This window comes from Oryctolagus cuniculus, chromosome 4 (genome assembly GCF_051225735.1).
Source record: "Oryctolagus cuniculus isolate XC-2025 breed Fujian yellow rabbit chromosome 4, ASM5122573v1, whole genome shotgun sequence".
Classification (NCBI taxonomy): Eukaryota; Metazoa; Chordata; class Mammalia; order Lagomorpha; family Leporidae; genus Oryctolagus; species Oryctolagus cuniculus.
In genome coordinates, this window is record NC_142870.1 from 2,967,909 (window position 1) to 2,990,974 (window position 23,066).

At 65.1% G+C, this 23,066-nt stretch overlaps 1 protein-coding gene across 4 annotated transcripts in view; it reads right to left on the bottom strand.

Annotated features, from left to right (window-relative positions):
• PDE9A (phosphodiesterase 9A) overlaps positions 1 to 23,066 on the bottom strand; it is an 87,634-nt gene that overhangs the window by 54,995 nt on the left and 9,573 nt on the right. For all 4 annotated transcript variants that reach the window (XM_070071792.2, XM_070071790.2, XM_070071793.2 and 1 more), the window contains exons 2-4: positions 8,517 to 8,587; positions 7,051 to 7,128; positions 3,399 to 3,442 (exon numbers count right to left, since the gene is read on the bottom strand). In XM_070071792.2, the coding sequence (XP_069927893.2) occupies positions 3,399 to 3,442; positions 7,051 to 7,128; positions 8,517 to 8,587 (193 nt within the window). The remainder of the gene's footprint in view (positions 1 to 3,398; positions 3,443 to 7,050; positions 7,129 to 8,516; positions 8,588 to 23,066) is intronic.

Here is a 23,066-nt window from a genome sequence, read left to right on the forward strand (position 1 = left end):
GTGCGGGGGGGGATGCCAATCACAACCCTGGACAGGCCAGCACCACGGCTCAACAGGCTAATCCTCCGCCTAGCGGCGCCGGCACACCGGGTTCTAGTCCCGGTCGGGGCGTCGGATTCTGTCCCAGTTGCCCCTCTTCCAGGCCAGCTCTCTGCTGTGGCCCGGGAGTGCAGTGGAGGATGGCCCAAGTCCATGGGCCCTGCACCCCATGGGAGACCAGGAGAAGTACCTGGCTCCTGCCATCGGATCAGCACAGTGCACCGGCCTCAACACGCCGGCCACGGTGGCCATTGGAGGGTGAACGAACGGCAAAGGAAGACCTTTCTCTCTGTCTCTCTCTGTCACTGTCCACTCTGCCTGTCAAAAAAAAAAAAAAAAAACAAAACCACAAACCCTGGACAAAGGGAGATGCCAATCAAGTCACTGGACAAAGAGGGTAGGGGGAGATGCCAATCACAACCCTGGGGGAGGGGGCGGGGCCTGAAGACCCTCCAGGCGCAGACAGGAACAGCAGGGCGTCTTTCCAAGTATCAAGCAATCGATCAGTCCCCAGAGGAGCTCAGACATGAACACGACTTCCTCGAGGAGCCGCCACCGGGACGTACTTTCTATCGAAAACGCTGAATTGGTACTTCAAGGCCTTCGCACGCAGGCGCTCCCGGAACAGCCAGGTTCCCTGGCGAAGTTCATCAAACGCTTAGGCAGAAACAGTGTCGACCACACACAGACGGTTCTGGACCACGGAGGGAGGAGCAGGGCCCCCGTCCCAGCACGCTTTGTCCGGCGTCACCAGGACAGACACCAGGTGACATCACACCAGGTGACATCGCGAGAGAGCTGTGGGCCAATATCCCTCAGTAATACAGAAATACCCAAAAACGGAATCTGAAACAGGAAGGTAACACACCGTAGCCAAGTGGAGTTCACGCTGCAAACGCAGCTCAGCAATGAAAACCCACCAGCGCGATTCAGTGTTGATCAGGCACAGACAACCCGGCTGCCGAAACTCAGGGCCGATTTCAGTTAAAGTTGTCAGCGAACCGGAAACGGAGCCGTCGGCCTGCGGGGGTGGGGGCAGCGGGGAGCCCCCGGGGGCTCAGCTGGGGGTGGGACGCTGCCTCCGCTTCCCCCAAGACCAAGAACCAGCATCCACCTCCGCTCCGGCGCCGGTCCTCTGCTGAACTGGACGCCTGGCCCAGCGGGACGCGTGAACAGAGCGGAAAGACGTCCAAGGGGCCGGCGTTTGAGTGAGGAGGCGGCGCACAAAGGACCTCCTGACCGGTTCAGCCCGCAGTCTTCCTACGAGCGCAAGGCTGAAACCTTAAAAAACCATCTGTAGCAGCACTGAAATTATGTGCTACTCAGAGATGAAATCAGCAACAGTGCACATTCCAGAACTTTCCACCCGCATTTATAAACACATTTTCGAGGGACGTTAAAGGAAACGCGAGTAAGGGGTTTAGGACACGCGTGAACCGGAAGAGCCGACGCTCGTAAGGTATTCACTCTCCCCACCCACAGCAGTGAAGACGCAGCGCTACTGGACGGACGGACACGCAGACGCGGACCAGAGGTCGAGGGTAGATGACGACCCACACCCGAGAGGTCAAAGCTGCCACACAAAGTCCCGGGAGGGACCGGCTCTCCCGCAGCGGAGCAGCCAGCAACACCGAGTGGACAGCCTGACCCCGGCGTCTCCCTCCCCAGACCCACAAGCCCCAGGCACAGCGCTCGAGTCGCCACGGGACTTCCAGTCCACGGCGCCCGGAGGGGCAGGGGTGGGACAGTGAGCAAGCCACGGCCGGCGAGGCTGGGAGGGCAAAGGCACCGGGAGAAAAGCCGAGGAAACAGCACGGGGCTCGTTTTCCGACAGCGCGAAGGGGCTGGCGCTGGGGCAGCAGGCGGGGCCCCTGCTTCCCCGCTGCCTCCGGCGTCCAGTCCCGGCCGCTCCACTTCCCATCCAGCTCCCTGCTCGCGGCCTGGGAAGGCAGTGGGCGATGGCCCAAGCGCTGGGGCCCCTGCACCTGCCTGGGAGACCCGGATGGAGCCCAGGCTCCTCGCTTTGGCCTGGCCCAGTCTCAGCCATTGCCGCCATCTGGGGAATGAGGCAGCCCTGACTGTTGTGGCCACTGGGGGAGTGAACCAGCAGATGGAAGACCTCTCTCTCTCTCTCTCTCTCTCTCTCTCTCTCTCTCTCCCTCCCTCTCCCTCTCTGCCTCTGCCTTTCAAATAAACAAATATATCAGAAAAAAATCAGTAATGCAAAAAATCCCATTTACAATTAAGTCAAGGGCTTGGTAAGCTTTTTTTTTACACTAGAATATGTTAAACCCATATTTTATTCTAACATCTCTACCAAAACAACAAACATTCCAGCCCCTGGAGTCCGTGGGTAAACTGAGGCACAGACACAGGCAGGCTCCGCAGCTCCAGGATTCTATTCCACGCCCCCATGTGGACAGACGGAAAGCGGAAATTCACAACGGAAAACCAACTTTGGCTTCCGTGCCACAGCCAGAGACGAACACCCAGTGCATCCCGGAGGCAAACACAGCAGCTGACATCCTGACGACTTCCGGGCGATGCGGACTTCTTAGGGTCCAAAACACAGAACCCCAGGGATAAACCAGAATCAGGATCAGAACCACGGTTCCTGAATGACAGCGTCGGAGAACAGGTTCCCAGCATGCGTGTGACCAGGCGTGTGAGCCCCCCGCACGGCTCACGGACACGCAGCAAGGTAGCTCAGCCACACTCCATCGTGGGAGGACCCGGATGAACGGTCAGCACTGACCGACGCCCATCGCCAGGGAAATACCAAGGAAACACATCGCTGCCCCCCGGCCAGAGTGACCAAGACGGACAGCGCGGTGGGAATGGGGGCCAGAGACTGGCATGGAGACCCCGCACACGTGCCGGGTGGGTGGAGTGCTTACACGGAGTTCCACACACACTCGTAGCCATGCCCCCCACAATGCTGCGTGCAGGCACCTGTCGGGCGGATGCGGCCCCACAACTCCCTGCTGGGGTGCACGTGGCCTCCCAGGTGTGCAGCTCCTCCCAAGCACCACCGCCTACGCACCCCGCACACACCTGGCTCACATGTGCCACAGAAGGGGTGACACCCCCGTAACCTCTCTCCTGGGGATCCCGCCCAGACACTGAGTTCACGGTGGGCCTGAAGGTGGGAGCATTTTACTATGCATAAGTCACATGTGAGTGTGATTAAATACGCAACCCCCCGACCGTGTGTGACGTGCCCAGGGCATAGCGGGGTGGGACAGGCTGCCTCCAGCAACCCGGGGAAGGTGGGGGCCCAGCACCTGCGAGGAGGCAGGAACACCGGGTGTGGGGGCGCCCAGGGCCCCGACACACGCTCAGCCCCAGCAGGCCCTTACCGGAAGCTTGCTTGACGGTCACGGGCCTCACCTTGTACGGGGTGCTGCAAGACAGAAGACAGGGCACCCAGGGGCGCCGGGTCAGGTGCACCCTGCACACCACCGCTGCCTCCCCCGTAACGCTCCAGTGAGGCCCTGCGTCAGAGTGGGCACCAATGCCTGCCCCTCTCTGGCTCTGTCCAAGCCCCCAGGGAGGAAACTCGGTCCCATCTCGATGATGTCAGCCTTGAGACCCGGGGTGGATGGGAGGCCGCATGGGCCTCACGCAGGGCACACGTGAGGTTACACGCACGTGCACCCGGCAGACAGGCGGGGAGGGCCGAGTGGGCACGGGCAGGGAAGAGGCAGGGCCCACAGGGCCCTCGGGCCAGTTCCTGGCTGTTCCAGCCTGCAGTTTGGTAAAATAGAAACCTGGACGCAGATGCTGCACCTGCGGGGGCGGGCGAGGGCGGCCGCAGCCTGGGGGCCACCTGCAGAGGTGCACCCCTTCCTCTGGGCTCAGAAGAGACCCAGGTACCGGGGAAGCCTCAGGCCCTGGCACTCACACGTCCCCTCGGGGTTTCACTGCCCATGCCCTGCCCCCGCGGCCCCCACACAGAACAGCCCCGCGCCTCTCCATGCGGGGGGGACCCTGCTGCTCTGGTCTGCAAGTCTGAGACCCGCCGGCCCCCACCCCAAATGCACAGGGTGAATGAAGGCACCTGTTGGGCAGATGGGTCCCCACATCGGGGCCCTGTGTGGCAGGTTGGGGGTGGAGCCTTTGGGAGGTGACTGGATGGGGTCTTGAGAGCCGGGTCCCAGAACGGGGTTAGTGCCTTTGAAGGGGGAGGGGACCAGCGCTCTCCTTCCTGCTGGGCCGGGCAAAGCTGGAGGCAGCTGTCCGCCCACACGAGGGCCCTCCCCCAGCCCACACAAGGTGAGTGGCAAACGCTCCCCCGGGGAGTGGGAGTTTGTGGTGGGAGCCGGGCGGGGACATGTGCACCTGCACTGCCCCAGGCATTCCCCCGGGACACACAGCGGGGACACCGCCCAGCCGGCTCTGCTGGGCAGAGGGACGGCGCAGCCTCAGCCACACCGGACACGGGGATGCCGACGGGGCTCCAGATGCTGGGGCAGCAGCCTCGGCTCCCAGCTCCGGTGGCCGTGCCTCTCGGGGCCGTTCCACTGCCGCGGCGTCTGGGGGACCCTGGCTCCGGCCTCCTGAGCTGAGCCACACAAGGAGCAGAAATCTCGCCTCTCTGGGGTCTCAGCAAAACCCGGAGTTTCGCTGCTTCTGCTGATTCCTGCATTCTCGCTGCCTGGGCCCCGAGGCCTCTCTCAGGGGGTGGAGACGGCACAGCAGGTGCCAGGCTGGGCATGGCCACTGCCGAAACCGCCTGGACTGGGTCTCCCGGAGGAGCCGTGACCCCCTCAGAGGTCCTGAAGCAGCAGTGACAGAAAGGGAGGGGCAGGGTGGTCAAGGAGCGTGCGTGCCAGGGTCCAGAACATTCTGCCACCAAAGAGGATGCCGCGCCCATGGCTCCGGCCCCGCAGGTGTGGCCGGTCAGGAAGTGCCTGCCTGCACCTGCTGGCCACTAGGAGCCAGGCGCTGCTCGGCCACCAGTCACCCCGTGCGACCAGCCCCAGCTCCACGGCCCCCTCTGACCGGCACACACTGGCCCATTCCGTCCCATCGTCCTCCACACGGGGCACAAAGCAGGGAGCGCCCTGAGCGGGGAGCCCGGCGCTGGGTTTAGCCGCGCCCGCAGGGAGGTGCCAGATGCCAGGACTGGGGTTTGAGGTGAGCAGGGAGGAAGCAGAAGGTCTCCCTGGGAGACAGGGCCGCTGAGGACACCACACGACGGCTGGAGGTGCTCGGACCAGAGCCCCTGCGGCCGGGAGGCGGTGTCGAGAAAAGCCCAACGCAGGTGCTGCAGACGGCCCTGTCCAGGCCCTTGGGGGCCACGGCTCCACCAGCCACGTGGCGCACCCAGCGCACCCAGCACACGGGGCCGTCCCAGGTCCATGGCAGGGGCGAGGTGGAGCCTCTGTGCCAAACCTCCGGGAAGCGGAGGCGGGGCTGTGGGCGGGGCTGTGGGCGGGGCTGTCCTCCTGGGTCCAGGGCTCCCTTGTGTTTCCCAGGCTTTTCCTCTGAGAGCTGGATTAGGTCCCAGGCAAGGCCTGGACATCTGCATGGGGGTTCTCATCCACACGGAGCTGAGAGGGGCGTGGCCGTGGCACTCGTGGTGTGTGAGTGGCAGGTGCCTGTCAGCACACGCAGGCGGCGCCTGGTTCCCAGGCCATCTCTTCTGGAGCTGCAGGACCCTCCCTGGACATGAGGGTGGTGCTGCCACACAAGGTGGGCCTCGAGCAGCCCCCCACCCAGCTCCCGATGTCCCTCGCCCTAGCAGAGGGTGCCCTGTGGAAGCGGGGACCATGGCGGGATGCCGGCTGCAGCCAGAGCCGGGCAGCTGGAGGGCAGGCGGGGCCTGCAGAGCAGTGGGGCAAGGCTGTGGAGGGGACTGAGACTCAGGGGCAGGGCGGACCTGGGGAGCAGGAGGCAAGGCTGCAGGGAGAGGGCAGAGGGCAGAGGGCAGAGGGCAGAGAAGAGACCCCTAGGGGGCCCCAGGCGCCCCTGAGCTTTCGTCCCATCTGTCCACACCCACGCCGCACTCGGGGCCACGTCCATGCCTGCAGCACCCGTCTGTGTCTGTGTCACCCACCCAGGACACCCCAGCTGTTTCCGCACCCCAGCCTATCCCACGCTGTCTGTCCCTGGCTCCCACTCCCTCCCACCCCGTCTCTCTGTCTCAGGACCCTTGGGCTGGGCGGGCTTTGTCTTGCTAAGGGGCCGGCGAGGTGGGGGGCCAAGGTGAGCCGCCCCCGGGCCTGCCCGGCTTGTCCTCTGCAGACAGAGTCCCTGCGCCGAAGCCACAGCAGCACCGCCGTGTGGTTGGCGAGCAGCGCCCCCCCCCCATCAGGCGGGGGGGGGGGCGCACCACGAGGCCAGGCCACAGGGTGGCTCCTGGGACATAAGCCTCGGTGGTGGGGGTTCCAGCCCACCCTGTCAGGGCAGCTACGGGCACGCGAGGGCCACCTGGTGCCAGCTTTCTCCCGGGGCTCAGGCTGTCGGATGTCCCCAGAGCAGAGGGCAGGCCAGCGAGAAGCAGGGGCAGCAGGCAGCCCATGGCCCACGGCTCGCCTCGCCCAGCCACACCTGCGGGGTGGACACCTCCGAGGGGCCGCCAACCTGCCAGGCCCTGCTCGGCGGCCTTCCTCCGGCCACAGGGCGGCCTCGCCACCCGACGCATCCCCAGGAGGGTGCACAGGGGGCTGTCCCTGCCTCCTGGGCCTTCCCTGCCCCGCGCCTCCCCGCTTCTGTGTGCAGAACCTTCCGGCACACTTCACTGTGGGACACTGGGGCCGGCCTCAGGGGTGTGAGCACTCCAGGCCCCCACCCCCCGCCCCGGGGCTCTGGCCGGGGAGTCTCCTGGGGCCTGGCTCTACCGCCTGTCACTCAGCCTCCCCACCTGTGCAATGTCTCGTCAGGGGCCCTGGACCCCACGCAGAGTGGGGGGGGGCACGTAAAGACCGGCCACAGACACCCTCCCAGGGCCGGTGGGGCAGGCCCACCCGGGCCCCACGCAGAGCGAGGCGGGGCGCCAGCGCTTACCGCTCGGAGTTGGCAGGCATGGTGGGGTCGATGGAGACCATGGCGTCGTCCGTGGTCAGGAGGGAGATGGTGGTGTTCCTGAAAGACAGCCACTACGTCAGCGTCCCCCCGGGTGTCCCCAGGAAGCCGCCTGTGCTCTCAGCGCCCGGAGATGCCCAACACTGAGCCGGAGCAAGCGGGCACAGGGAGCACCTCCCTCGGGGCAGGGCCTCCAGGGCCCCCACAGACAGCCCTGCCCCAGCCTGTCACCTGCGGGGCCCTCAGGAGCCGAGCTGCCCGGCCTCCACACCTGTGCGGGGGGGCTCAGCCGGAGCCGGAGCGTGGTTCTGAGCGCGGCGGGAGGGGTGCTGCCAGGCGCACCCCCCGGGGGCTGGGGGCCCTGCCGCCCCTGCACCCAGGCCTGCGTCCCCCCCATCCCCCCGGCCCCGAGCTCGGCTCACCTGCCTGTGAGCAGCTCCCCGCCCGACCCTGCCTCCTGCCTTCCCCACCCTGACCCTAACTCTCACGAAAGGCCGGGCCCACCCGGTCCTGGGCGCCCTTTACATTCAGAGTTAGAAGCTGATACGGCCCAGTGCCCTTCGTCCAAAACGCTCGGGATCAGAGCATCCGGGGTTTTTCTCCCGGACTTTGGAGTATTTGCTGATACACATCCACAGGTGTCAGGGAGGGACCCGAGTCTAAACATGAAACTCAGTTATGTTTCAAAAACACCATCTATTTATTACTTGTTTCGCTTTGAACTGCAGAGAGAGAGAGAGAGAGAGAGAGAGAGAGATCGATCCTCCATTGCTGGTTCATTCACCAAATGCCTGCAACAGCTGGAGCCGGGCCAGGCTGCAGCCAGGAGCTCTGAACTGGCGCTGGGTCTCCTCGTGGGAGGCAGGGACGGAAGCGCCCGAGCCGTCACGTGCCGGCGTGTGCACCCGCAGGAAGCCGGAACCAGAGGCGGAGCTGGACTCGGCCCCAGGTCCCCGGTGCTCTGAGGTGTGGCATCCACACGATGTCTGCACGGCTGTGCCGAAGCCGGCCCTCACCTGTGGCTGTCAGCTGGCAGCTAAGGCTGCCACTCGCTTCAGTGCCCTGCGTGCTGACTGCACCGCGCTACCCGCGGTCAGGCGGGGATTCCCCACTTGCAGGGTCAGCCCAGCACTCAGAAAGCTTCAGTTTGGATTTTTGGGTGAGAGATGCTCTGGGGACCGGATCCCAGCACAGCCACCCTCTCTTCTCCAAGGGGAGCCGGCCAGCGAAAGGCAAGAGCCCCGCGACCTTCAGAGGTGACCCTGCTGAACCCCACCCTCCCCTACCCCCTGCAGTGGGCGGGGCCTGGGCCAGCTTCCTCTGGCGTTTGCTTTATTGACTTGGAAGAGCTCCGGTGCAGAGGGTGAGCCCCCAGGCCCTCCTAGACCCCCTCTCGTACACAGCTTTCCCAGGGATGCCCGGGCGTGGGGCCGGCGGGGGCCACTCACCGAGGCAGGCCGGTGGCGATGCAGAACAGGTCCATGATGTCACTGGAGTTGCAGTACCTGCTGAAAACCACCTGCAACACAGAGGAGCCGCACGTGGTGAGGCGGCGTGGGGGAGGGGCCGGCCGCCCGGCGCATCGGGCACTGGGTGCGGCACACCCGTCTTGTCTGTTTCTGTGGCTCCGACTGCGTCCCCTGTGGGTGGCCTGTCACTCGTAACGTGTGAGGCAGGACTGACAGCCTGGGCATCGTGTACACATCACAGCCCCTCTGCAGTGGCCTCCTGGGACCGTGGTATGAGAAAGACAGGTTCAAGTTCATTAACTCCGCACAGACTGCCTCACGGCGTCGGCATCTGGGGACCGCGGGACTGAGACAATCGGGGAGGGACCAGAGAGACCACAAAGCAGCCGTCAGTCCTCGGAGTCCATGGGAAGCCACACACTCGGCCGAGGCACCGAGCACACGACAGCCTGTGGCTGGCGTCAGCGCCTTCGGCCCCGGGGGTCCCGGCTGCACATCTGGGCTCCAGAATCCCCCAGGGAGGGGGTTCCAAGCACAGCAGCCGCCCGCCCCTGCCCCAAACAGGGCCCCACTGCCCAGCGATCTGGAAGCACGGGACAGAAACGAGCCATGAGGTGCCGTGAGGAAACCTCCGGCTGCGTCTCGTGTCCAGGCTGGGACAGGCATCCCCTCTCTGCGCGACGTGTGCACACACGTGTTCCCGCATGTTCTGCACATGGCGGCCGGTGAGCTGCGGCAGTGTCACAGGGCCCGTAACCAAGCAACCCTAATGCTGCCACACTGTGATGGCAAAGCACTCACGGCGCTGGCAATGTCATCAAGCCACCATTAGAGTCATTCTCAGTACTGTCCCTAACCTTGAGCTGTGCCTAAGTTACAGGTGAACTTTCCCACAGAATGCACCTGCAGGGCTGAGACAGTCACACGGTCGGCATAGGTTTGTGACACCCCCTGCTCCAGGCGCCCACGGGGCATCCTGGGACGTGTCCTGCTCAGGTAAGGTTCCACTGGACTGCACCGTGCATGGGATGGCACATGACAGAGCCGTGCCCGTGCCTTGTGGCTGCAGTGCCCTTTTAAATTTTTTAAAAAGATTTATTTTATTTATTTGAGAGGCAGAGTTACAGACAGAGGGAGAGACACAGAGAGAGAGGTCTTCCATCCACTGGTTCACTCCCCAGATGGCCACGACAGCCGGAGCTGGGCTGATCCAAAGCCAGGAGCTTCCTCCAGGTCTCCCACACGGGTGCAGGGCCCCAAGGACTTGGGGCATCTTCTGCTCTCTCAGGCCATAGCAGAGAGCTGGATGGGAAGTGGAGCAGCCAGGGCTTGAACTGGCGCCCACATGGGATGCCGGCACTGCAGGTGGTGGCTTTACCCACTACGCCACAGTGCCGGCCCCGCAGTGCTCTTTGCTGATGAGCGCGGGCCCTGGGCTCTGGGCGGGGAGCCAGCCTGAGGGGCAGCTATATTCCAGTGCCCAGCACACTGGTTTTCCACAGCTTCCTCCTTTATTTAGAAACAGTGAAACAAAGGAAACAGACTTTTTCCTCCACACGCCGAGGCTTTCTGTGACTAATACCATTTCCCGTGTGCTGTGGTGGGGGCGGAGAGAGACAAACCACGCGCCTGTGTGTGCTGGTCTGTCGCTCCCCTTGGCTCCTGCAGCACGGCTGCCGGGCAGGTGCGCCGGTGCCACCCGTCGTCTGGTCCCTGACCTCTGTGGCATCCACGCCCCCTCACAGCCCTGGTGACGCCCGACCCAGTGCTGCAGCCTCCCCTGTCCCCACCACACGCTCCGACGGTGCCACTTTCTCCGCAGAGCCTGGTTGGCTCTTCTGGGTTCAGTCTGGCCCAGCCTGGCCGTGCGGCCATCAGGGGAGTGAACCAGCAGGCGGAAGACCTCTTTCTCTTTCTTTCTGTCTCTCTCTCTCCCTCTCTGTAACTTTCAAGTACATAAATCTTTAAAAACAACAGTTTCGGGCTGGTGCTATGGCATAGTGGGTGAAGCCGCTGCCTGCAGTGCCAGCATCCCATATGGGTGCCGGTTCAAGTCCCGGCTGCTCTATCTCTGATCCAGCTCTCTGCTGTGGCCTGGGAAAGCAGTAGAAGATGCCCAAGTCCTTGAGCCCTTGCACCCACGTGGGAGACCTGCAAGAAGCTCCTGGCTCCTGGCTTCGGATCAGCCCAGCTCTGGCCATTGTGGCCATTTGCAGAGTGAACCAGTGGATGGAAGACCTCTCTCTCTCTCTCTCTCTCTCTCTCTCTCTCCTGCCTCTGCCTCTCTGTAACTCTGCCTTTCAAATAAATAAATAAATCTTCAACAGCAAGAACAACAAGGTTTCTGATTCTGCAAGGAGGCTCTTTGTCTTTCTTCTTAACTCTCGTCTTTGTAAACTGAAATGCCGCGTTTTTAAACGATGCCCGTTTCCCCTGTGGGCTCTCCCTGCCTCCACACTCACTCCTGCGCGAAATCGTGACTTCTCGAAACCCCGGAGTCACCTGCCAAGGTACCTTGTCACTGGGGAGTGCTGGGGAGGGCGCCTGCTGCCAGGCTCGGCCTGAGAGCCGGTCGCGGGAGATATGCCCACCGCTCAGGGCCCGATGTTTGCCGAGTCCTCCGGGCCGGCCAGCCTTGTCGCCAGGGCCCTGGCCTCCCAGGCAGGAAGACAGATGGGTTTATGCAGGCCCAGAGCCGGGGCTGCCCGGGGGTCTTGGAGCGCAGAGCCCACCGCCTTTGGGAGGACTGATGGCCGGCATAGGTCCAGGACTCGGTTCCCCCGGCCACTGCTTCCTGCACGCCCTCCCCAGGCCCCTCGTCCACCCCTGACACGGGGTCACCTTACACCTGGGAGCCAGGACGCGCCTCTGCGGTGTGAATCCACCTTGGGTGGGGGGAGCAGGTGTGGGCGGGGCCGAGGCAGATGGGGCGGGGCATGCGGTGGTGCCCAGAGCCCACCCGTGACTGGGGGAGAGGGGGCGGCGGCTGCGGCCAGCGGGAGGGCACAGGCCTCTCCGTCCACGCGCTGACTCATGCTGCAAACCCTTTATCCAGAAACAAAGGAGGCGAGCGAACGCAGATTCAATTGAGATTTAGACAAGAGCCGCGGAGGCAGCAAGGCTGAGGGAACACAGGCGTGCTACGGCCACCCGGCTCCAGGGGCTTGGGCGCAGACCCCGCCTCTCCACGCGGCCGAGACGCTGAGCCCAGGCCTGAGGGGGCGGCAGCGCTGTTGGCTGCTCCGCGGGAAACGCGGGGGCCCCCAGGGGGACTTCCTTGTCTGGGAGCCCCCGTGCTGCCCGTGTGAGACCAGGCACCTGCAGTCCTGGGACATCGTGCAGGAGGCTGAGGCGCCCAAGGACGCACCAGTGCCCGGGACGAGCCCAGCTGGACCGCAGGCTGACCGCGACCCCCGCGAGGCCCACGTGTTCAGTTCCTCCACCGTGTGTTCAGAGTAGCGCCTTGTGGATACCGGGCTATGTTCTAGACAAGGCCACGGGTCGGGGGTCGAGGTCCTGAGCTTAACCAGTCACTGCTTTTGTCCCTGGTTTCTGTTCCTGGCCGTGGCCTCAGTTCACCACTCTGCAAATGGGTTGTCGGCCACAACTGCCTCTGCCCCGCCCACATCTACCTCAGTCCCGCCCACCCATCTGCCTCAGCCCCGCCCACATCTGCCTCAGCTCCGCCACATCTGCCTTGGCTCCCACCCACATCCACTTCAGTCCCATCCATCCGCCTCGGCCCCGCCCACCTGCATCGGCCCCGCCCACTTGCATCGGCCCGCCCACCTGCCTCGACCCCGCCCACGTCTGACCACCTAGCTCTGTGGCCTCAGGACAGCAGGGAGGGACTCAGACTCTTTAGGAGCGGGGCTGACTCAGCACAAAATTCACTTCTATGACGTCTCAAAGGCCAGAGATCGCACGGTTCCCGCTGGCCCCTAAAGTCCGGTGACCTGGACGCGGCCTCCAGGGCGCTCCGAGTAGCCACCTAGTGCAGTGTCTGGCTGGACGCCCGGCCTCGTCTGAGAGGGACTGCGACGCCCTGGACCTTCCGACGGCGGCCCGGAGGGGCCTGCACTCAGAGCGAGCGGCATCTGTCAATCAAAGGACAGGAGAGCCCAGCGTCCCTGCCACCCCGGCTCCGCGCACCGCGGCCACTGTCGCACAGCAGCAGCGAGGGCTCTGCAGGGTCGCAGCCTCCTGCCCCGGCAGTCACGCGGCCGGGCTGGGACCCCCTGGGGCTCCCCTTCCCCGTGGGGATTCAGGAGTGAGACTCGGGGGGGCCGCAGTGACCAGCCTGCGCCTGCTATGACCGGGGAGCTGGTGCCATGCGTGTGCCCAGGCTGCCGGCGGCCCCAGCCCCGCCCACGACGACGGCCCGGTCACACTCCCTCCCGCGAACTGCGAACTTCAGCGAGAGACGCGGGTCCTGGCCGTCAGCAGTGACCATGCCCATCCCCCAGGAAGTGACTGCACAGAGTGGGGGGAGGGGCTGCCGTGGGGACAGCCGGCCGCCCTGGCTTCCTGGGACTGGCAGCGCCTGACCACGGCTGCCCTCCTGGCCACGGCTTTCCTCGGCTCAGCAGGACAGACAGACTGTCCGCCTCTTGCAGCCACAGCGAGGAACCGGGGCCGGCGGCCAGCACCGCACAGAGCAGAGAGGCTTCCCACGCGCGGCTGCCCAGCCCGCGGCCTCTTGCAAGACCTCACTCCAGCGCTGGGCGCCGCGGCTCTGCCACAGGGAGCAGTCACCGCCCAGTATCAGACCCCACGCTGTGCCCAGCAGTGGGCTGGGCTCTCCAGGTCCGGGGAAGGAGGTGTGGCCGTGGCCGGGCTTGGCACTTCCTGTAAGCCCACGGCACAGGATATGAGGGCCCCAAGTTCCCCGGTGCTCCCAGGCCTCCGCCCGGCACGTGGCTGTGTCACTCCCACGCAAAGTGTGCGGCGGGGCTGGGAGAGACCCCAGGAGGAACAGGCAGCGGAGACGTCCTGGGGGCGACACGTGTCCTCAGTGGAAACCTGGGGCGGCCCCTCCCGCGGAGGCGGGGCTGTGGGGCCTCCAGGAAGGTTCCCCCTCCTTCCTGGAGGGCGGGGCCTCACTGCTGGATTTCAGGCTCCCCTTGGTGTCCGCGTCCCCTCAGCTGCCACCTGCCCCTCTCCTGACCCCCAAGGTCGCCGAAGCTCCGGGCTTCCTGGCTGGACCGTCTGCATTTCCTGGGATCCGAGAGGCCCAGCGGGGAGCTGCAGGAGCCCGTGTTCTGGGCTTAGGGCGGTCTGGGGCAGTGGCACACCACAAGGGGCCGTATTCCTACAATGCCAGGATGCTGTGGCCGGGGCCGGCTCTGACCCCGGCACTAGGAAGGGAAGGGGCTGGAGCACACCACACCCCAGAGCCCCGGCCCCCTAGGCCCGTCTGTGCGTCCTGGTCCACCTGTGTTCATGCCCACGGTCCATCCTGCCCGCCGCCCAGGCTGCTCCTGGACGCGGTGGCCGAGTGTCGCCATGCTGGCTGGACAGGGGGCTGAGCTCCGCTCTGTCCCGTGCACCTCTGACTTTTCCAGCATGTATGTAAAGCTGCACGCCCCTTCCAGACACAGCTCACACGCGTGTTTGCAACCTGGAGAACAAGGAAGCTTCAGAAAAGCTGGTCTTTCATACCCATCATCTGCTCTCTGCTCTCCGCCGTTCCCTTTTCCAGGCAGGTGACCAAGGGGCCACAGCAGGAGGACTGCCCAGGGCTGGGCCTCCTCGCTGCCCGGGGCACAGCACGAGCTGGGCTCCCGCAGAGGGCAGTTTGCAGTGGGCAACCAGGCCACGGAGCAGCCAGGATGGACACAGGGAGCAGAACTCGGCACAGGCCTGATTCGGGCTCTGGTGTGACGGTGCCCACTCAGGTCTCTGCCCAGCTGCCCTTTCGTGTCGGCTTCTGTTGAGTCCAAGCCTGGAAGCCCAGGGCTGGGCAGGAGGCGACGCCCTCGGCGGAGCAGGAGGGAGCCGGCAGGAGAGCTGCTGCCAGGGGGCAGAGTGTGGCAGCCCCCCGCCCCTCCAGGTCTGGGTTGAGCGCCAGTCCCTGGACAGGGAGAGGAGACCCCCAGGGCGCTGCTCCACTGCTGTCCAAGGCCCTGCAGCTGCTGGGAAAATCTCTCGCTGGGGCAGGGTCTGGCCCGGACTGGCGTGAAGCCAGCGGCTGGCGGCCACGGCGGTTTCTTCTAGATGCCGGCGTCCTGTTCACATCGGAAGGCCGGATGGCAATCAGGGCTCGGGAAGGAACAAAGCCCAGTGGCACAGAGGAAGCGCGTGGGCGGAGCTGGCGGGGGCAGGGAAGGTTGGCGACGCCCCCACCCCCAGCCGGTGCAGCCACAGCCCTGGGAAGCCAGGCTGACAAGGCCAGCGCAGGGCTGGGAGGCCAGGCCGGCTGAGCCCTCTGCAAACCACGGAGCACGTCCCCATCACCTTTCAAAGCTGCTCTGAGGCCACCTGTGCGGGGCAGGCCGTGCTGCGGGCGGCCACCGGGCACACATGACTGCGCCGCTGTCGTCTCCTGCGTCCGGCTGCTTTCTGAGAGCCGAATCTCGAGCAGTCTTCCTCACCCCAGTCCTCCCAGGTGACTGTACACGGCCGCCGCCCGGGCGAGCGGAGGGAGGACCTCTCCCTCCATCTGGGTGCCTGGGGCCCGGGCCCTGCCCCTCCCAGCTGGCCTCACGGCCGGAGGGACCACCGCTCTCACCCGCCAAGTCCTTCGTCACGGTGTCATTTACTTTTTTTGGTAAGATTTATTTATTTGAGAGGCAGAGTTACAGAGAGAGAAAGAGATCTTCCATCCTCTGGTTCGCTCCCCAAATGGCTGTAACGGCTGGAGCTGCACCGATCCGAAGCCAGGCGCCAGGAGCTTCTTCTGGGTCTCCCACATGGGTGGAGGACTTGGGTCATCTTCCACTGCTTTCCCAGGCCACAGCAGGGAGCTGGATTGGAAGTGGAGCAGCCGGGACTCAAACCGGCGCCCACATGGGATGCCAGCAGTGCAGGCAGCGGCTTTACCCGTTACGCCACAGCGCCGGCCTCTCATTCACTCTTGTAACTTGATGAGTTGATGATGAGGCTCATTACAGAAACCTCCCCCTACCCCCCAAAACCAGGGGTCCTGGGTCTCACAAACAGCCAGACCAGGCTCCAAGAGATGGAAGGCAAACGCGAGGGATATCAATCGGCAGTCGGCAGAGCCGGATGGAGGGAGTGCCAGGAGACCCCGCAGTGGGGGAGGGGACACGGCCACACCCATTCCCTGGACGTCACTCAGACCCGCAGCCGCCCGGACGGAGCCCCGTGGCACTCTGCCAGGTGGGAGAAGTCAATGGCGAAGCTTCCACACGGCACCACCCTGCTAACCTCACGTCCTCGGGACAGAATTTCAGCGAGGGAGGCGGGACTGACGGCCGCCAGCAGCTGGGGCTGGGGCAGCGGGCACGTGTGGTGGGTGTGGTTATGCGAGCTTCCCTGTGGGAGGGAACCTGCACAGCGACCGCGCTGCGTGGAAGCAAACGCACACTCAGAAGGGTTCCAGAAATCGGGGCAGCAGCGAGCCGGGGTGGGGGGTGGGGGGTCCTCCAGCCTGCAGCACGGCTTTGCGAGACGCTGTCCCTGGGAGAGGCCGGGTGAGGGGCCCCAGCGGCTCTGTGTCCTCGCTGTGGCTGCCCGCGAACCTGCTGCCGGCACCGAGAGAGTTCGGCTCAAACACGCTGACGGCACGGCCGCCGGGGTACGAGGACCTCGCCGAGGGAGGAGTGGGGACGGGGGCACACTCGGCCCTCAGGGCGCGGTAACAACACGCACAGCGGTGGGTGCAGCCACGACACCGGCAAACCGCTGAGTGCCAGGCGGAGTCCCGGCGGCTCCGCTTCTGACCCAGCTCCCTGCTAAGGCATCCGGGAAAGCAGTGGAGGACGGCCCAGGTGCTGGGCCCTGCACCGCCTGGGAGACCAGGATGGAGCTCCTGGCTCCCGGCTTCCGCCTGGCCCAGCCCTGGCTGTTGCAGCCATTTGGGGAGTGAACCAGCAGATGGAAGATCTCTCTCTCTCTCTCTCTCTCTCTCTCTGTCTTTCAAATAAATAGATAAATCTTTTTTAAAAGAAGGATGCATCTCCATAGGGCCAAGCCATCCTGGGACTCCCAGGAGCCCTCTGGCCGCAGCGTGGCAGCTGGCGGTCACTAACAGAGCGGTCAGTGCCCTGGCCCCCGGGGCGCTCCTCCCGCGTCGGATCCGGGACGCAGCGAAGCCCTGGTAAACGGTGAGGCGGCAGGACTCCCCGTTGGCGCAGAACCGGGTTTGGAACGCGGTGTGTCAATGCTGTCTTGGAAACGGCTGCTGGCGCAGCGCAGCGTGGAACTCATCAGGGTACAAACTGGGCAAGAGAAGCTGGCTACACGGACACGCGTGCACATCCCCACACAGCACACGTGTGTGCGCACAGCACACGTGCACACACACAGCACACGCACACACACACAGCACACGCACACACACACACAGCACACGCACACACAGCACACACGCACACACAGCACACGCACACACACACAGCACACGTGCACACGCACAGCACACGCGCACACACACAGCACACGCACACACAGCACACGCACACACACACAGCACACGCGCACACGCACAGCACACGCGCACACACACAGCACACGTGCACACACACAGCACACCCGCACAGCACATGCGCACACGCACAGCACACACGCACACACACAGCACACCCGCACAGCACACGCACAGCACACGCGCACACGCACAGCACACGTGCATACCCGCACAGCACCCGCACAGCACACGTGCACACGCACAGCACACACGCACACGCACAGCACACACGCACAGCACATGGGCACACCCACAGCACACGCGCACACACAGCACACCCACAGCACACGCGCACACGCACAGCACACGTGCACACCCGCACAGCACACGCGCACACCACACGTGCACACCCACAGCACACGTGCTCCCGCACAGCACACGCGCCCAGGAGGCCCTGCGTGCTGGTGCCGGCCCCTCTGGCTGCGGGGCTGTCTTATTTTCTTCCCGATTTCCTGCGTTTTTCCGAGGATTCGCCAGGCTTTCACAGCCAGGGAGCAGTTGTGGGCTCCAGGATTGATAAGAGCAGCCCGGGAGCTGCATTTCCATAAAAGGCTCATGGGAGGAAAACGGCTTCACCGTTTTTATTGGGAACAACACGCTGGCATTCAGCCGAGCAGAGGAGGAAATCAGCCGACAGCGGGGGAGGGGAGAGCACACAGCCCGGGGGTGGGGGACCCAGGAGGGCCAGGGAGACGTGGGAAGCCTCAGCCCACATCTGGGGAAGAATGGAGAACAGGGGACAAGGCCAGCCCGCTGGGGAGGGGACGGGGAGGCGGTTCCGGGTTCTGTGTGGGTCCCTCCAGGGCAGGAGGCACCCGTGTGCCCGGCGGCCCCAAGGGCCCGCGGGTGGGAGAGGAGGAGCCGAGGACCCCCCCCCCCGCCCCTGCAGCAGGAGCTTACGTCCCCGGGGTCAGGCCCCACAGAGCTCCTGAGTTCCATGCACCTGCGAGACCCCACAACGCGGCCTCTGGTTGGTGGGCAGGACGGCGCGGGGCCTCGGGACTCAAAGCAGGTGCAGGGGGCCTGGCTGGGGCCCGGCAGGAGGCGTCCAGCTCGGCCAGTGCTCCCGGGGCGGGGCCGGGGGCCAAGCTCAGCCCTGGCTGCATCCTGCAGGTGCCTCCTTAACGGCCTCTTAGAGCTCACACCCGGGACAGCTGAGCCACTCGGTCTCCACGGCTACAGGAGCCCTGGGACGGCGAGCGCGGCCCTGTGCTCGGGGTGGGGCTTTCTGGATTTGGGGACCCCATGACCACATGAAGCACAGGGATGCTGGGAGCACAGCCTGTGCCTGCGCTGTCCCCTGCACCCCCGTTCCTGCTAGCTCCTGGTGGGGGGCCACCAGTGGGAATTTACAAAGCAAATGGATCCCAATAAGCAACCTCTCTTACACGCACAATTTACTCGGGAAAAAGCGCTCAGCTGCTGAGACCACGTGAGTCCTAAACTCAGCTTGCTGGCCATCAGAGGAGGCCGGGGGCTGGCGGCTAGGGCGCTGGTCAGCAGAGTGACCCCTGCTCCAGCCGGGTGGGCCCCGGGCTGCCGCAACCCTGCTGCTCCACCACCAGTCTCCAGGGCCGCCCTGGTCAGGTGCTGGGGTCGTGCACTGCTCCAGGCATGCGGGGAGGAGTCAGACAGGGCTCGGTGGCGCCTACTCTGACCAGCCTGGCCCTGAGGCGCTAGGCTCTGGCGCTGCGGCTCAAGCAGGGACAGTCCCACCTCGCCCTGTGGGTCAGGAGGCCCAGCTGGGCGGACCAAGCACCTGCTCCACGTGGGAGCTCCGTGAGGGGCAGCTCGGGCCCCTGGGGCCCCCGCCGGCCATCTTCCTCCTCCTGACCCTTCCACAGACATCTTCCCGAGTAAGGGGCGTGCAGGACACGTGGCCTTAACTACAATACACCAGTGTTTCTGGACGTTTCCACAGAACACAGTTGGAAGGCTCCATGGACCCGGAGGTCCCTGGGAAGGCAGGCTCGGGCTGTGGGCGCCAGCCTCTGACCTCCCGTGTTGGGCACCAGCTACAGGCAACAAGCAAGGAACGCAGTGGGCACGTGGGTGCTGGCCCGGGCTGGTCCACGGGCTCGGCCACGCAGGAATAGCGAGACGTCGGCAGGCTGAGGGGCCAGCCTGCCCTCCCTCTGCTGTCGGCGCCCTCTTCCTGGCCACGGAGGGAGGCTGGATCCGTGTCCGAGTTTCACGCCACCATCGGTGACTGAGGCCAGGCCTGGGCCAACCCTCAGCGGCGTCCTCATCCTCAGAGAGGAGGGGGAAAGACAGGGGGCGGGGCCTGGCCTGGCCACTGTGGTCCTGCAGAGCTCAGGGGCTCCCGGTGCCAGGCCCCGGGGTTAATGTTGCACCTGCCCAAAGTGAGGGAGGCGGGGCCGTCTCAGCCCCGGGCTGCCGTGTGACCCGTGATGGACACACACCTCCCATGTGCACCTGCCCGGGAGTGAGGGAGGCGGGGCCGTCTCAGCCCCAGGCTGCCGTGTGACCCGTGATGGACACACACCTCCCGTGTGCACCTGCCCGGGAGTGAGGGAGGCGGGGCCGTCTCAGCCCCGGGCTGCCGTGTGACCCGTGATGGACACACACCTCCCGTGTGCACCTGCCCGGGAGTGAGGGAGGCGGGGCCGTCTCAGCCCCGGGCTGCCGTGTGACCCGTGATGGACACACACCTCCCGTGTGCACCTGCCCGGGAGTGAGGGAGGCGGGGCCGTCTCAGCCCTGGGCTGCCATGTGACCCCGTGATGGACACACACCTCCCGTGTGCACCTGCCCAAAGTGAGGGAGGCGGGGCAGTCTCAGCCCCGGGCTGCCGTGTGACCCGTGATGGACACACACCTCCCATGTGCACCTGCCCGGGAGTGAGGGAGGCGGGGCCGTCTCAGCCCCGGGCTGCCGTGTGACCCCGTGATGGACATACACCTCCCGTGTGCACCTGCCCGGGAGTGAGGGAGGCAGGGCCGTCTCAGCCCTGGGCTGCCGTGTGAGCCCTCCGTGCCCGGCTCTCACAGCATGGACACTCACTCCCGACTGCACTCTCGGGAGGAAAACTGGTCCAGCTCCTCCCCCAGAGGGAACATGAACCAGATTCCTCTCACTTTGTCCTGGGCTGCGACTCAGTTTTTATAGCTTTTACAGGAGCTTCTGGAAGCCACAGCTCGGCGAGGAGCCCGCCCTCCGGCCCGGAGTATCTGGGCCAGCCTGCCGGTCCCACCTGCGCCCAGGGACAGCCTGGCTCCCCCCCAGGGGGCTGGGAAACGTACTGGGGGGTGACCAGCGGGCTTCCCCTGGCCGTTCCTGCACCGAGCATTACAAGTGCTGAGTATGAGTCAAATGTGCTGGAAGGAACCGAAACCCAAACCCGGGCCATTTTCTGCTACTTTTCTGCTACCCAAGAAATACACACACTAAGCACCCGTTCCCCAGACGCAGCCGTCCCCCCCCAGGAGAACCCCACAGCCCCCACAGGAGGACCCTACAGCCCCCACAGGAGGACCCCACAGCCCCCCACAGGAGGACCCCACAGCCCCCCACAGGAGGACCCTACAGCCCCCACAGGAGGACCCCACAGGCCCCCCCACAGGAGGACCCCACAGGCCCCCCCACAGGAGGACCCCACAGCCCCCCCCCACAGGAGGACCTCACGGCCCCCACAGGAGGACCCCACGGCCCCCCCCACAGGAGGACCCCCACAGCCCCCCCCACAGGAGGACCCCACAGCCCCCCACAGGAGGACCCCACGGCCCCCCACAGGAGGACCCCACGGCCCCCCCCACAGGAGGACCCCACAGCCCCCCACAGGAGGACCCCACGGCCCCCCCCCCAGGAGGACCCCACAGCCCCCCCCACAGGAGGACCCCACAGCCCCCCACAGGACCCCATGGGCCCCCCCACAGGAAGACCTTACAGCCCCCCCACAGGAGGACCCTACAGGCCGCCCCTCCCCTCCAGGCCACTCCTCCCTGCCCCCCAAGCTTGGCTCTGCCCACAGGACCCCTAATGAGAACGTCACGTTAAGGCTTACGTCCGAGCCACACAGCCACGACTCTCTTGTTTGCTAAAATAAAATCTGTATTAGGCCTCATTTCCCTTCCCAATTTAGGAGATATTTTCCGGTCACTGCATTTGAAAAAAGATAAAGTAGAAACAAAACGACCACTTATAGCTCAGTGAAGGTGCCGTCTCCCAAGCGGCACAAGGCAGGAGCCTGCGGTGACGCCCCACCCCCACCTCCGCCTCCCCTGCCCCGACCTCTGACCCCACGCCAGCTCGCGCTCCCTGACCTGACCCCTCGCGGGCAGTGACTTGCAGGCCCGTTCCCCACCACGTGTTCAGTGTGGGTCCCTCGAGCACACGGACCCCTCCCTCCTGGCTCAGACCGGCACTGAGAAGGAAAGAGAAGGGTCGGCGCCACCCCCACTCCCGACCGTCACGCGTGCCCGAGGCACTCCCGGGCTCCAGGCAGCACACGGTCAGCAGCACACGGCAAGAGAAGGAGGGGGTGAGATGCCCACGGGGAGGGTCTCGGGCCCTGCAAGTGCGCCGTGTGCACGTGTGTGGTGCAGGCGATGTGTCGAGGTGTGTCTCCTTGTGCATGGCGTGTGCAAGTGGCATGATGTGTCTGTGAATGTGTGTGCACACACGTGCGCGTGGCGTGGCAGTTCTGCATGGTGCGTGCATGTGTCCGTGTGTGGTGCATGCGCAGGGTGTGCACATGCATGCATGCATGTAGTTTGCGTGTGTGGTGTACATGTGACTGTGACCTCTCCTCTTCCTGCCACACACACGGCCTTGGATCCTTAAGCTGCACCGTGGAGGGGTGTCGCTCCTGGCCCAAGTTCAGTCTGCACCAAGGCCTTCAGCTGGGTCTGGGGGTTGCTCTCGCCAGCTGGCCAGCACGCTGGCATGGCCCAGATCAGACAGGAAGTGGGGCACAGAGCCCACCGTGGCGGTGCAGCCTCCTGAGGCCCGAGGCCGGTCTGTACCCCACAAACCCTCCGCCCTGGACAAGTCTCCCAACACCTCCAAGCCTCGTTTCTCCACCCCCACAGGTGCCGGGGGCCCCCAGGCCCAGCCCCTGCTGGGGCCCGGGACGCTGACGCTCCCAGCACACAGGGGCTGCCGCCCGCCCCCGGCTCACGTCCAGCTCTGCCTCTCCCCCGCCGCAGGGCTGGGAGCCAATTCCCCTCACCCCACACTCATCTGTATCTGTCAAACACAGCTGGGCGTCCCCGACCCCAAATGCCTGCCACCGGAAGTGTTTCAGATTTTGGATTTTGGAATACACGCATCATGGGACCCGAGTCCGAACAGCAAATTCATTTGTGTCTCAGAGACACAGGGAACCCAGGGCCAGTCCACACAGCACGTGCGTGGCCTGCAGCTGCACTGGGTGTCCCCTGAGGTCGGGGTGGGCTTCTCCACGGTCAGCACTCAGGTCCCAGATTCTGGACGCGGGCTCAGCTCCTCCCTGGGGTCCTCCTCTCGGGCCGAGCACACGGGGACATCAACAAGTATTTGCAGGGAAAGGACCCGAGATCGCGGCGCCAGCAAGTGCAACCAAAACGTGCGGCAGTACTCGCAGGCGCGAGACCCCCCCCCCCCCCCGCTCTGTGCAGCAGGCAGGTGGGGGCGGGGCAGCGGTGACAGCAACAGGCACAGGGCAGGGTGACCTCCGAGCAGCAGGTGCAGCGGCCTGGAGGGGAAGTCTGGGCCCCACCCCTGCACCTGCTGCATCTGGGACCTGTGAGCCGGGAGTGTGCGACCCGCCGGCCAAGCAGGGAGGGGGCGCCGGAGGCTCCCACCCCCAGAGACAGCAAATTCCCTGCGTGTGGGGTTGAATTAAGGATCTGGGTGGGCCCTGAGCGTAACCCCAAGTG